Source organism: Homarus americanus, unplaced genomic scaffold (assembly GCF_018991925.1).
Source record: "Homarus americanus isolate GMGI-L3 unplaced genomic scaffold, GMGI_Hamer_2.0 scaffold24694, whole genome shotgun sequence".
NCBI classification, from domain to species: Eukaryota; Metazoa; Arthropoda; class Malacostraca; order Decapoda; family Nephropidae; genus Homarus; species Homarus americanus.
This window is the reverse complement of record NW_024732780.1, coordinates 6,259,285-6,272,718: the sequence shown is the minus strand read 5'-3', so window position 1 is coordinate 6,272,718 and position 13,434 is coordinate 6,259,285. Positions and strand designations below refer to the sequence as shown.

The 13,434-nt window shown below is 44.6% G+C and overlaps 1 protein-coding gene across 1 annotated transcript in view; it reads right to left on the bottom strand.

Annotated features, from left to right (window-relative positions):
* Nucleotides 1–2,437: 2,437 nt before the first annotated feature.
* Nucleotides 2,438–13,434, bottom strand: part of LOC121868999 (pancreatic lipase-related protein 2-like) — a gene marked incomplete at its 3' end in the record, with an annotated part of 100,689 nt that continues 89,692 nt past the window's right edge. The window contains 2 exon segments of the mRNA XM_042370060.1: nt 2,438–2,567; nt 7,765–8,096. Of these exon segments, the coding sequence (XP_042225994.1) occupies nt 2,438–2,567; nt 7,765–8,096 (462 nt within the window).

Below are 13,434 nucleotides of genomic sequence, written 5' to 3'. Positions count from 1 at the left end.
AACCTACCCATTGATTTGGACCCCCTGTATCTTGGTAATACAGTCCTGAAACGTTAACAAAATACTAAATTCATGGGGTTTTATTTGAGAAACAAAGCTGAGAAACCACATACAAGCCATTCACAAGAAAGTCAATAAACAGTTCGGTGTCCTGTATCACACTCTTCAGTCACTCAGTCTAACAGCAATGATAGAAATCTATTATGATCATGTTTACCAACACTTAATACACTTTCACACTATGGGGGAGGGGCCTCAAAAACACATTCCCTGACCTACTTGGAAAAATTTTTCACACTAACGAACAATTTGCAAATTGAAAATATTAAAATTCGAGGATATTGACACCTACTGTTGCGCCCTATTTTCTACAATTGTGTCAATCACTTGCTTGACAATAATTAATTATTTATAGTTCCGGAATAATTAGAGATACAACTCAAGACACCCAGAGCTACTAAGACCACGCCTCGTGCGCTCCTCTCAGACCCAGACCTCCATAAAATATCATGGTGTGACGGTGTGGAACAACTTACTCCCACCCATGAGCACCGTAACACCAACATAATGCTGCCATGACAGACGTATTACACCACCCTGTTGCACACACACACACACACACACACTAACTCATAATCTTCCACTAAATGATTAGGAAATTGTTTGATCAAAGTATAAAAAAATATGCCAATTATGTTAAAAATAGATATTGCCGAACTACATCAACTTCCCTCGTATCATCTGACTCATCTTTACTTATCACTGCAGTTAATAACATAATAAACATCTATGACGTAACAGCCCAGGATATGGAGTAGTTTATCACAACATTCTACAGTATATCTATTCATATTAAAAACACACTATATTTTACAGTATATCTTCCTCTTAACTGTTTCTGTTCTTTGTGTAAATTACAGTTTAGTGTAATCTGTAATATTTTGTATTTATTCCCATCAGTTTATTTTACTATGATTCATATATTACTCTTCATAAATGTACACTAATAACCATCCTTGATATATTATTCAATTTATATTTTTTAACAAAAAATCAATAGATTATTTGTGTTTAATATGGATATACAGGTATTGTTTATTACTGGCTCCTCACACTTATACAGTATAGTATATGGATAATTTTTATCAACATTCCTTTAATCTATTCCAGTAATAAATGTTTCAGTGGTTTCAGTACATGTTCAGTAGAAGTGTTGTGTGAAATGCAATTTCAATCCATATAGCTTATTTAATTTATAAAAATATGTTCATGATCTGTTGTCTACAGCGTTTTCTCAAAACAATGTGAACAAAGGAAATTGTGAGGTAGGTCAAAGTTATCTCGAATGCCAAAAAAGATGGCGTGTACCGGTGGACGTCCGGGTGCACGTGTACCGGTGGACGTCCGGTGCACGTAGGTCGGGTGAGGCCTGCGCACGTGCGGTACGTGGACGTCCGGTGCACGTACCCGTGGACGTCCGGGTGCACGTAACGGCGAGTCCGTACGGTACCGGCGGACGTCCGGTGCACGCGGTACCGTGACGTCCGCAGGTGTACCGTGGACGTCCGGTGCAGGTGGTACCGGTGACGTCCGGTGCACGTCGTACCGTGGACGTCCGGGTGCACGGTACGGTGATCCGCACGCTGTACCGTGGACGTCCGGGTGCACGCAGGCCGGTGGACGTCCGCACGTACCGTGGACGTCCGGTGCACGCGGTATGTGGACGTCCGGTGCACGGTACCGGTGGACGTCCGGTGCACGTATGCCGCTGGACGCCCGGGTGCACGTAATCGTGGACGCCCGGTGCACGTAACGTGGACGTCCGGTGCACGCGGTACGGTGGACGTCCGGTGCACGTACAGGTGGACGTCCGCGCGTACCGTGGACGTCCGGTGCACGTGTACCGTGGACGTCCGGGTGCACGTGTACCGGTGGACGTCCGGGTGCACGTGTACCGGTGGACGTCCGGGTGCACGTGTACCGGTGGACGTCCGGGTGCACGTGTACCGGTGGACGTCCGGGTGCACGTGTACCGGTGGACGTCCGGGTGCACGTGTACCTGTGGACGTCCGGGTGCACGTGTACCGGTGGACGTCCGGGTGCACGTGTACCGGTGGACGTCCGGGTGCACGTGTACCGGTGGACGTCCGGGTGCACGTGTACCGGTGGACGTCCGGGTGCAGGTGTACCGGTGGACGTCCGGGTGCACGTGTACCAAAGTACTTCTGGGTAAATATGTATACCCCTGAAAGTTTCCTTAGGTGGGACTCGAGAGGGAGCGTGGCCTGGGGAGTGTAAAACTACCTCGGCCAGATAAGCCCCTAAGGTGGTATGTGATCTATATCAGGTCATACCCAGGGTTTAAAATGACCAGGGTCAGGATATACCCGGGTAAAAACTGGCGGGGGTGTAATATGACCTGCTGTACCAGACTGACCTTTCAGGTGGTGGTACTGTGTGCTGACCGTGTTGACCTCGTAGTCCGACGGTGAAGCGAGCGAGGTCACCACCGCTCTTGACAGATGCCTCAGTCAGGGAGGTCACCATGCTGATCTTGTACTGCTCAGCTGAGAGAATAAGGTGAAGTGTCAGTGTGTGCACAGGGTGGTGAAATGCATCTAGTATGGCAGCATTATGTTGTAATGGCCTCTGTCTCATCAACAGAAGTATTATATAAATGGGTTATATACATATGATTTATATTCAGATTCATCCCCTGTAATTTTCCACTATATGTGAGGGCATGAATTGAACACGCGAACAGTAGCTTTCCCAAGAGGGAGAAGCCCATATGTCAGCATCTATGTAAGCGCGCAGCCGCACCAGTGCGATGCTCTTAGTCACTCACACCAACTAATATCGAACGGACGTTGATTCACGTTTATATTACATAAACGCCGTCCTTTCTCATCACACTCATAAATAGTGGAACTTACGGTTGACCTACACTCAGGAATTATATAAACAATACTTTTCTTATAGAACAAGAAACTTCAATTGGGTTTCGTTACTAAAGCCCAATATAATATATGTGAACCAACCTGGTTAATTGGGAATTAACCAACCGTTTCAATGTTAGTGTTAAGGTGCAAGCACTGCTTGTTTTCCTCACGCTTTCAGCTATCACCGCTGGCTAGCCCTCGCGGTGAACAGGGAAACAACCATGTGTAAGTCTTCCCCTGCCAGTACACAGCCTCTTCACCATCAAGACTCCTGCTGTGCCTCCTTGTGGCAACACACGGTAACTGGGTGCCTCGGGGACCCAGGCTAGACCAGCAAGGATTCTCGGAGCAGCAGTGGGCCCCAGAGGGATGGAGCATAGGATCACTGGCATGTAGACACGTCCTGGCGCCTACCAATCACTGCCCCGCTGCCTTGCGGATTAACCTTGGTAGGTATAAGGCTACGAGAGTAAACCCCAAACGAAATACCTGCCGTGGAGACCCGCATCAAGCAGCCATGCCTACAGAGCTCCAACAAGACCCCAATGATGGTATAGGCAGAAGAGGTGACCAACATGGGAACCCATTGACTACATGGGCAGATGAAGACAATGCATGATGAACAGGGTACAAAGGCGAAACCCAACAAACTTGGCTATCAGCAGTCCATTTCAACTCTCTCCCCAGACATGCAACTACTTGCACCACTGGATCAGGAAAGGGGAGAGCCAAGATGTGTGGTTGCAGCCTGCGTTTCTGCCTCACCACATAAATCAACTCCTGCACAGTCATCATCCAGCTGATCATACTTATCATCATCAAACCAATATGACCCTAAGAGTTCTATGGCGCCAGACGGGTGGCGACAGGAACAGGCAAAGATGACTACTGGGAATCTAGTCAAAACTCTGCACAAGGGCGGCATAGAAAAGATGGTCGTTTATGCACTGGGATCTAGGCAGCAGTGCAATCCGGTCCTGTCTGTGCGACTGAGCAGCCTTTACCAGGAGCCACTCTGCTCACCCTACATGGGGAGGGGGTTAGAAAAGGTGCCCTAAACATAACCTGCCTAAAGAACCAACCTGACTGGGCAACCACACCCAGTAAGGTCATCCTTATATGGTCAAAAACGTAATCACAATCACAGATCAAAGCAAAAATAAACTAAATAAACTCTATGGTCACTACATGGAATGTTAGGATGCTACTGGATACTGGCACAAATGAGTGTCTTGAAAGAAGAACCGCTCTTGTGGAAAAGAGCTGTCTACTATGTAGGTAAAACATCGACATAGCAGCCATTAGTGAGTCCCGGCTCACAGACGAGGGTTGACTCACAGAAAGGAGATCCAGCTATACCTTCTTCTGGAAGGGTAAGCCTGCTGTGGAGAGAAACCGCATTTATGGAGTTGGCTTTGCCATCCGCCCATCCATTCGACATAGTCTAACTGAAATGCCTGTTGAGATCAACGAGCGCCTCATGACGCTCCAAGACCCACTGAATCACTCACGTCATGCCTTCTTCATCAATGCATACGCCCCAATACTGGATGCAGAGGATGAAATAAAGAAGGCCTTTTACACTGACCTTGAAAGAGTTGTGCTCCTAGGTGACTTGAATGCCAGAGTTGGCAGAGATGCTGACATAACAGAGAACCATAGGAAGAAACGGAGTAGGCAAGTGTAATCCCAACGGCCAACTGCTCCTCAGCAAGTACTCTGAACACAACTTCACTTTCAAAAACACCTTGTTTCGGCAGGCCGACACATTCAAGGGTTCGTGGCAACTCCAACGATACAAATATTCGCATTTTATTGACTACATCATTGTCAGAGAAATATATAGCCGAGATGTCCTCATCACCTGAGTCATTCGGGGCTCAGACCACTGTGATACAGATCATTGGCTCGTCAGTCAAACTCTCCTTTCACGTTGCCCCAAAACCGAGAAAGCAACAAGCCTCCAGAAAGGCTTTAACACCAAGTGACTGGAGGATCCAGCAGTAGCACATGCTTTCAGAGAGCAGCTCAATGATGGGCTGATAAGCAACCCAACAACAAATAATCAAAATCCCTGTGCTGAATGGAGGTTCCACCAAAGCTGTCATCACAAAAACCTGCAACAAGACACTCGGCTCAATCAAAAGAGAACACCAGGATTGGTTTGATGAAAAAAAAAAACGGAAATCGAAGAACTCGTCAACAGTAAATGTGCTGCTCTCACTGACTGGCAGAACAACCCTAAGTCATGGACCAAAGCTGATACCTTCCACGAGGAGAAAGCGGTGGTCCAAATCAAACTTTGCAAACTAATGAACGAATGGTGGAAAAATAAAATGTGTGAAATACAAAAATTTGCGGATCAACACAAGATGTGTGAATTTTTCAATTGCGCTAAAACAATAAACGGCCCAGCTGCTCATGGTGTCCCCCCCCCCCTTCCGTTCATCCGATGGTAACTCCTTAATTAAAGATGAAAAAAGCATCTGTCAGTGCTGGAAAGAGCACTACCATTCGCTGCTCAACCGAAACACCGATGTGGATATCCTGACTACCCAGCACGTTCCTCAGCACTCAAAGCTGACCCACCTCAGCTATCCTCCATCCCTGGATGAGGTAGCTACTGCCATCAAGAAAATGAAAAATAACAAGGCCTCATGGTATGATGAAATCCCAGCCGAGGTGTAAAACGCAGGAGGACCTCTGCTTACCAGCCGTCTCCACTCTCTCCTGAGGAATATATGGGAAAAGGAGGATATCCCCCAAGCTCTTAAAGACACCTCCATCGTCAATATTTAGAAGAACAAGAGAGACCAGTTAGATTGTGGCAACTATTGCAGGATCTCGCTGCTATCCATACCTGGTAAAATTATCGTCAGAGTCCTCTGAAATAAATTTCTATATGAGGCGGAAAACTTCCTCCCCAAATCACAATGTGGCTTTAGATTATCACGTGACACTACTGACATGATCTTTGCTGTCTGGCAAAGACAGGGAAAGTGCAGAAAACAGAGTCGTGACTTGTACATGGCCTTCACCGACCTGACTAATGCCTTCTACTCGGTCAACAGGGAAGCCCTGTGGCGGACCATCAGTGGCTTTCGTTGCCCACCAAAATTCATTGTCGTTGTGAAGCAACTCCACGATGGAATGAACGGCAAAGTCCTGCACAATGGCACCCAGTCTGAGTTCTTCCCCATCCCAATGAGGCCAAACAAGGAGGAGTACTGGAACCAACTTTTTTCAATTTTCTTGGCTGTCTTACCTACTCGTGCCAGGGCCAATTTAGCCATCGGGGTGGACATCCAGTACCGGATGAAGGGACTTTTCAACAAAGGTGTTATCCGCTTCCATCACTGATCTTCAGTATGCAGATGACCTCATACTCGTCACTCACACTGAAAGGGACCTACAGGGGAACCTGAACACCTATGCAGCTGCGTTTGCACACTTCGACCTTGAGGTGAATGCATGCAAGACTCAGATTCTCTTTAAGCCTGCACCTGGCTCAATCACACCTTCACCATCCATGCAGCTTAACGGTTACTACTGTCTCTAATGTTACCCACTTCCAGTACCTTGTCTCCAACTTGTCCACCACCACAGACATCGTTGAAGAGATTCAACATCGGATCATATGTGCATCTCAAGCTTTTGGCAGACTCCATACCCGTTTCTTTAGCTGTAGGGAGCCGAAAGTATCTACAAAGTTGCACGTATATCGAACAGTGGTCGTCCCTACCCTGCTGTATGGTAGCGAGACATGGGTGACATACAGGAGGCACCTCAAGGCACTTGAAAACTTTTACCAACGTAGTCTACGTTCCATCCTCCGAGTTCGCTCGGAAGACAGGAGAACAAATGCATGGATTCTCATTGACATCAACAGTAGGAGAATGGAGGCTTCCATTATCCATGAAAAACTACATTGAACTGGCCATGTTACCTGCATGGACGACAGTAGACTCCCAAAGCAGCTACTTTACAGTCATGTATCGAACGATAAATGTAACGCAGGTGGAAAACGGAAATGGTATAAGGATAATCTTAAGACAAACCTTAAAAAAAGCCAAATCGACCCCCTCACCTGGGAGATGATCAGGCCACACAGTAATGCTTGAAGAAGCACCACACAAGAAAGTGTCAATACTTTCGAGTTAGCCTGACTGCATACCGAGGCAGACGAGCGCCTGCACCGGAAAGATGCTGCTGTCGCCCCTCCCGCACTAGATGTAGCCCTTCACACGTGCAAACTCTGTGGACGGCCTTGGTGATCCTGTATCGGCCTCTTGAGTCACCTTAAAGTTCTCCAACGAAAGTGATATCCTTAATAACTAATATAATTGCATCATAGCTTGATGATCGTCATACTCAATTCCGAGTGACAGCAAGGTGGTGGTAGTAGTAGTAGCAGTGTGTGTATAATCATTGAAGGACCAAATGAAACATCTTACAGAAAGATATTTAGGATAAAAAAGAAGATTGATTCACTTTGTTTCATTTAACTTAATGATACAGACCTAACAGGGTGCAGGAGTGATTATTTTTGCTTTGTGTATGTACTGTATATCACAGTTCTATAAACAGAACAATCACAAGAAACTGGTTGAGTGACTTTAAATTTGATAGACAGGTTTGATGTTCACAAAGCAAAAACTTATTTAAGATATGTAATTGAAAATTCTGTAAACAGATAGACTGTTTAACATATCTTAATATACAAAAATACATCCTTATAATTAAATAGGTAGATTTATAAAATAGATATGTAAATACAGTTAAATTATTAGTATGTAGAACAAACAGGAAGTATGTCACTCACCACAAAATGGCTCCTCGGAGTTAGTACCCAAAAACACCTTGATAGACGGACTTTTGACCTCAACTGACGGGTGCCCATCCTTACTCCCATTCTGCACCCTACTGATGTTTTGGAAGGTCAACGGGACGCCGGGAGAGTCGATATGGACGCCTTGGTTATCAGGGTAATCTGTGTTGTCTGGGTCTGTATTGTTTACATTAACCCCCCGCGCCTCCTGGTGGTGTGGGTGGGCATGAAAACCCATTACAGCGCAGTGGGCATGGTCACATCCCCAACACGCCCCCAGCTGGTACTCTTCCCATGAGCTACATGCCACGCCCATGAATTGACATCTGCGGAACGATAAATTTAAAAAAAAATAAAAAATAAAAAATAAAATTCCTAAGGCGGCCATATTGGAGGGAGATACAGTAAACACTTAAAAAAAAGTAATATGATAATTATAAACAAGACACAGTGTAAGACTGCCATCTGTGGGGCCGTACAACTCTACTGTCATCGTCCACCATAATACATTTATTCTTCCATCCAGTCACACCTCTGACATGTTGTGATGATGTCCTCAAAATATGTACCCAAGAATAATAAAAAAAATTATATATATATATATATATATATATATATATATATATATATATATATATATATATATATATATATATATATATATATATATATATATATATATATATATATATATATATATATATATATATATATATATATATATATATATAGTCACTTTACGCGGTTAATGTAACCCGCAGGGTCCCGCGGAAAGTGAGGAACGTGTAAAGTGAATAACATAACATATGGGATTAATTGAAATAGAGTCCGGGCCGACCCTCAAACTCCACTTTTTGATGACACACAACTTTGTTGTAGTAAAAATTTTATCTTAACTTTATGATGGTATGAAAAAACAAGTAATATAGAAGAGGTTAGGTTAGGAAAAATAAAGGTTAGGTTAGGAAAACTAAAAGTTATGTGGAACACTTACGTTAGTAGAAGAGATGGGTCGGCATACGGGGATGGAGGCTGGTTCCGAGGCAGAGGGCAGATTACTGGCCCTCAGGTGAATCACCATCACTGTCACTTACAGTTGTCAGGGCTTCCCTGACAAATCCCTCAAAGTCATCTTCACTGTCACTATCACTGGCTTGGGCTGGCTGTGGTGGGTTGCGGGCGAAGAAATCTGTTATGCTTTGCTGACGGCTGGTGTTGATGTTGTCGTGATACACCTTGATGTAGGGCTCCATAGTCTGCAACAGCTGGGTAGTGAAGATTTCATACCTGTTTGCGTCAGGGTCGTCGGAAAGGAGGAGCTTGGCTTTCTCGATACACTCGATGGCATCCCTAACATTACTATGGGATAAGTGTTGTTCTTCTTGGGATGACGCACCACCTGCCTCTTCACTGACGTCGTCATCATCATCATCTACCATCTCCTCGGTAGTCACATCAGGTTCCATTATCACCTCCAGGATGTCGTCGTTGGTGGTCTCGGAGAATCCTGGAACTGTAACAGTCTGCGCAGCTTCTCTGGCAAGGTCCACTGCTACTGCAACAGTCTGAACCTCACCAGTCACAGATTGACTCCTCCTCTCACCTGGTATTCCATGCAACACATGTCTCCATGCGTGACGAATTGTAGCAATAGACAGCTGATCCCATGTCTCCACCAAGAAGTCCACAGCTTTTTGATGTTAAATACTCTCCAGAATTGTTTGAACAGTATTTTTTGCTGTGCCAACTGTTGATCCTCATCTTCTTCGCTCTTGCTATCGGTGGTGGTGTCACTCAGGTTGCGCATCTCTTCCCTGGTGTTGGTGTAGTCGTTCAGGAGTTTGAATTTTTTCGTAGAGAATGCAGCTTTTACATTACAGATTAACTCTTGGTCCATGGGCTGTAATATAGACGTAGTGTTGGGAGGAAGGAATACCACTTTTACGTTGGGGTGACGATCTAACAGTAGGGGCGAGTGTCTTGGTGCGTTGTCCAGCAGCAACAAAATCTTGAATGGCACATTCTGTCGCTCACAGAATTTCTTTACATCGGGAACAAAACAGTCATCAAACCAGGAGAGGGACAGTGTAGAGAACATCCACGCCTTACGTGCGGTCAGCCAGTGGACATTTAGCTTGGTCATGTCCATGGTTTTGTAGGCGTGCGACTTGCGTGCTGTGTGGATCACCGATAACTTGAGCTTACTGGTACCGGAGGCATTGGTGGTAAACAGGACGGTGATGCGTTCCTTCTGCATCTTCCGGCCCCGAATCTTGCTGGCATTCTTTACAACGAAGGACTTGGAAGGTAGCTTTTTCCAGAAAAGACCAGATTCGTCCATGTTAAACACCTGGTCGTCACTGTACTGTCCTTCCTCCATAATCTCACGTAAAAACGGAGGAAATTCCCTAGCCGCAGCACGGTCAGCACTTGCTTCTTCACCACCAATGTTTATATTGGTGATCTTGTTCCGGATCTTAAACCTCTGTAACCACCCAGAGGAAGCATTAAAGGGTTTGGGCTCTGTAGTTCCCATCTTTCGTGCCACTGTGATGTACAGTTCACGTGCGTAGTCCTTAACAGAGCGCGTGTCGACCGCCATGTTCCGTCGCGCTTGACGCACCAAGTACCTCACAAGTAATTTTTCTGTCTTGAGAAGCACCTGGTTGTGAAAATACTTGATCATAGAAGCACCTGTAGACTTTGTGATCTTCATGTGCTCCTTTATCTTGGCTGTATCCTTCTTTATTGTTCGAATCGTAGATTCATTCACACCATGCTGGCGCGCCAAATCAACCTGCCTTGTTCCTTTCTCCAATTCTTGGATGATGGTATACTTCACCTCGTAGCTTAAGGAACGTCGTGTCTTCTTTGGCTTAGTGCCGCTGGGTCCAGGTAAGGAAAGGTTTCTCTCTGGGGGTGGTGGTCCGGCGGAAGCCATTTTAGAGAACAATGGATGCACGTTTACACGGTCTGGCGTGGAGGGATGAAACTGGCGCGGCTAGGTCAAGGATCATCTTTCCTCCCTCCCTCCCTCCCCCGGGTGGACACGTCATAATACTTTAAGCCAATTACAGCTAGCAGCAGAGGGGGGTAGGGATGCATGGCCAATCACAGTCCGATACGTCATATGACGTCAGTGATAATGCAACAGAGACACACTGCGCAACCTTACCGCGCGGCTTGCCCAAGCGGAGGGAGGAGGAGGGAGAGGCGAGGAGCACAGGCAGGCAGGCGGGTGGGGCGAATCTAAAAATAGCGTCGCGCCGTACACTCTCCGCGTAATGGGGTTCACGCACCGCGTAATGTGAGCAAATTAGGTTCTGGCAAGGCACCGCATTAACGTGGAAACGCAGAATGTGGGACCGCGTAAAGTGAGGGTTGACTGTATATATATATAGAAAGAAGCAGCATATATATATATATATATATATATATATATATATATATATATATATATATATATATATGTCTATATATATATATATATATATATTGCTACTATACAAAGCGAAGCTTTAACCCGCCCTCCCATAAGAAATTCTTAACCTGTTTAATAAGGAAAATTACCTTAAAAGTTCAAACTTACTATTTATTTACAAAAGTATAACCAAAGCTGATGACGGAAATTTATACAAAATATATACAACACAAAAGAAATCAGAAAATCACAACTAATAATAAATGAACATTAAATCCTAACCATCACCCTATAATATATAATCACTAAATCCTAAACAACACCATATAAAATATAATAAGTCAGGAGCAGTAAGAGAACACTATCACCCGATACTTATGGTTTAGGAGACAGGAGACTGGCTGTCGACTTCACAGCCTCTACTCTGTAATTGACTCTGGAGTCTGACTCTGGAAGTCTGAGCCCACCAGATTTTTCTACCCCATCCAGGACCAATCACAGGCTCCACATACTATTGTACTCAAGACCGGCGAGTTGCATACCCCCGACTGACAGATGGCCAGCGCCATCTTGTGACCAGAATCTTCCTAAATAAACTGATGAAGTAGTTTATCATAACACCTCCCCCAAAAAGGCCAACAGGCTTTAAAAAGGTTAGTTAATAAAATAGAATATTACCAATCACCTATTAAAAAAATCTCATGCATTAATCCCTTTGTTCTTCGCTGGTGTTTTTTTATCTCTGTTTTGACCATTCGCGGTGTTTTTACTAAAATATATCTTAATAAATTTTCGATATTTCCCTTTACGTGCGGCAAACAGACACCCCTTTCCCCGCCTTCAGACACCCGCTGCCCGAGAAGCCTCAGTCCACAGGTGCCTACCGTACTGTGAACGCTACTGTGATTACCTCTTCTGTTTGTCCTCCCACCTGCATTCCACATGGCCCGGACGTAGCCAGCCTCATCAAAGGCAAATATTACTAGCAAAGACTCTAAAGTGACCAAGAGATCAAGAATAGTGATGACCTTAACAGAAAAACAGTTTTATTGGACAAGCTCAGAGGTGGTATGAGCTATGGTTCGAGATGTGGTGAAGACTGACAATTCATTTGTGTCTGTCAGAATACAAGTCTTCAAGTGAAGAAATGTGGGTGGAAGAGGACAGACTGGCTGGCGTGATTGCGTGAGGGCGGGCAGACGCCGGGACAGCAGGAGGTGGCTGGCAATACGGGTGTTACCGACCTCAGCGAATAAAAAAATTATTTACTTGTAAATAATTTTTTGGTATATAACTGTATTTACGTTTTTCCATTATTATACTACAATATGATTAGTTTCAAATACAATGTTAATAAATGCCGGTACAGTGCATCAGTTATCAGTGTGACCACTGGGCCGGAGTGGTGAGTGGAAAGCATTGCGTGGTTAAGTGCATGACCTACCTTGAGCTGTTTGGTGGCCACAGGTACAGTGATTCCTAAAAGAGTATTCGCGTTTTGGCTTTTTGCCATGGTTTCAGGAACGTATCTCACGAAAAACACAGGATTGCTGTACAACCAAAATTATTATACATATCACAATGTACTTCTTGAAAGAGCATCAAATAGTGATATCCTGAATTATCCTAATGAAGTTCTCCACCTTTGCAGTCAGAAGTGGATGACTTTGCAATCTGCTTAAGGAATTTCCTCCTATATTTGGAGACGCGTTTGAAGCCGTGGCAAAGGAGTGGAGTATGATATTGAACTGGTGGACCCGGTGACAGCCTGATAAAGCAGTCTCCTTATAGAATGAGTCTTCATCAGAAGCCGCCCATGAGGAAGAAGGTGTAGACTACTTGCTACAGCATGGACAGCTGAGCCAAGCGACAGTGAGTTTACGTCCCCTATTTTGTTGGTGTCCAAGCCTGACTGCAGCAAAAGGTTATGGCACTGATGATCGCAAAGTCAATGCAACTCCCAGACAGGCCCCCCTACATGTTATGATTCAAAGTGGGTTTTTAAAATGCCCTCCCATAAGAAATTCTTAACCTGTTTAATATGGAAAATTACCTTAAAAGTTCAAACTTACTATTTATTTACAAAAGTAAAACCAAAAGCTAATGACAGGAAATTTATACAAAATATATACAACACAAAAGAAATCAGAAAATCACAAGTAATAAAAATGAACATTAAATCCCAACCATCACCCTAATATATAATCACTAATCCTAAACATCACATATAAAATATAATAACT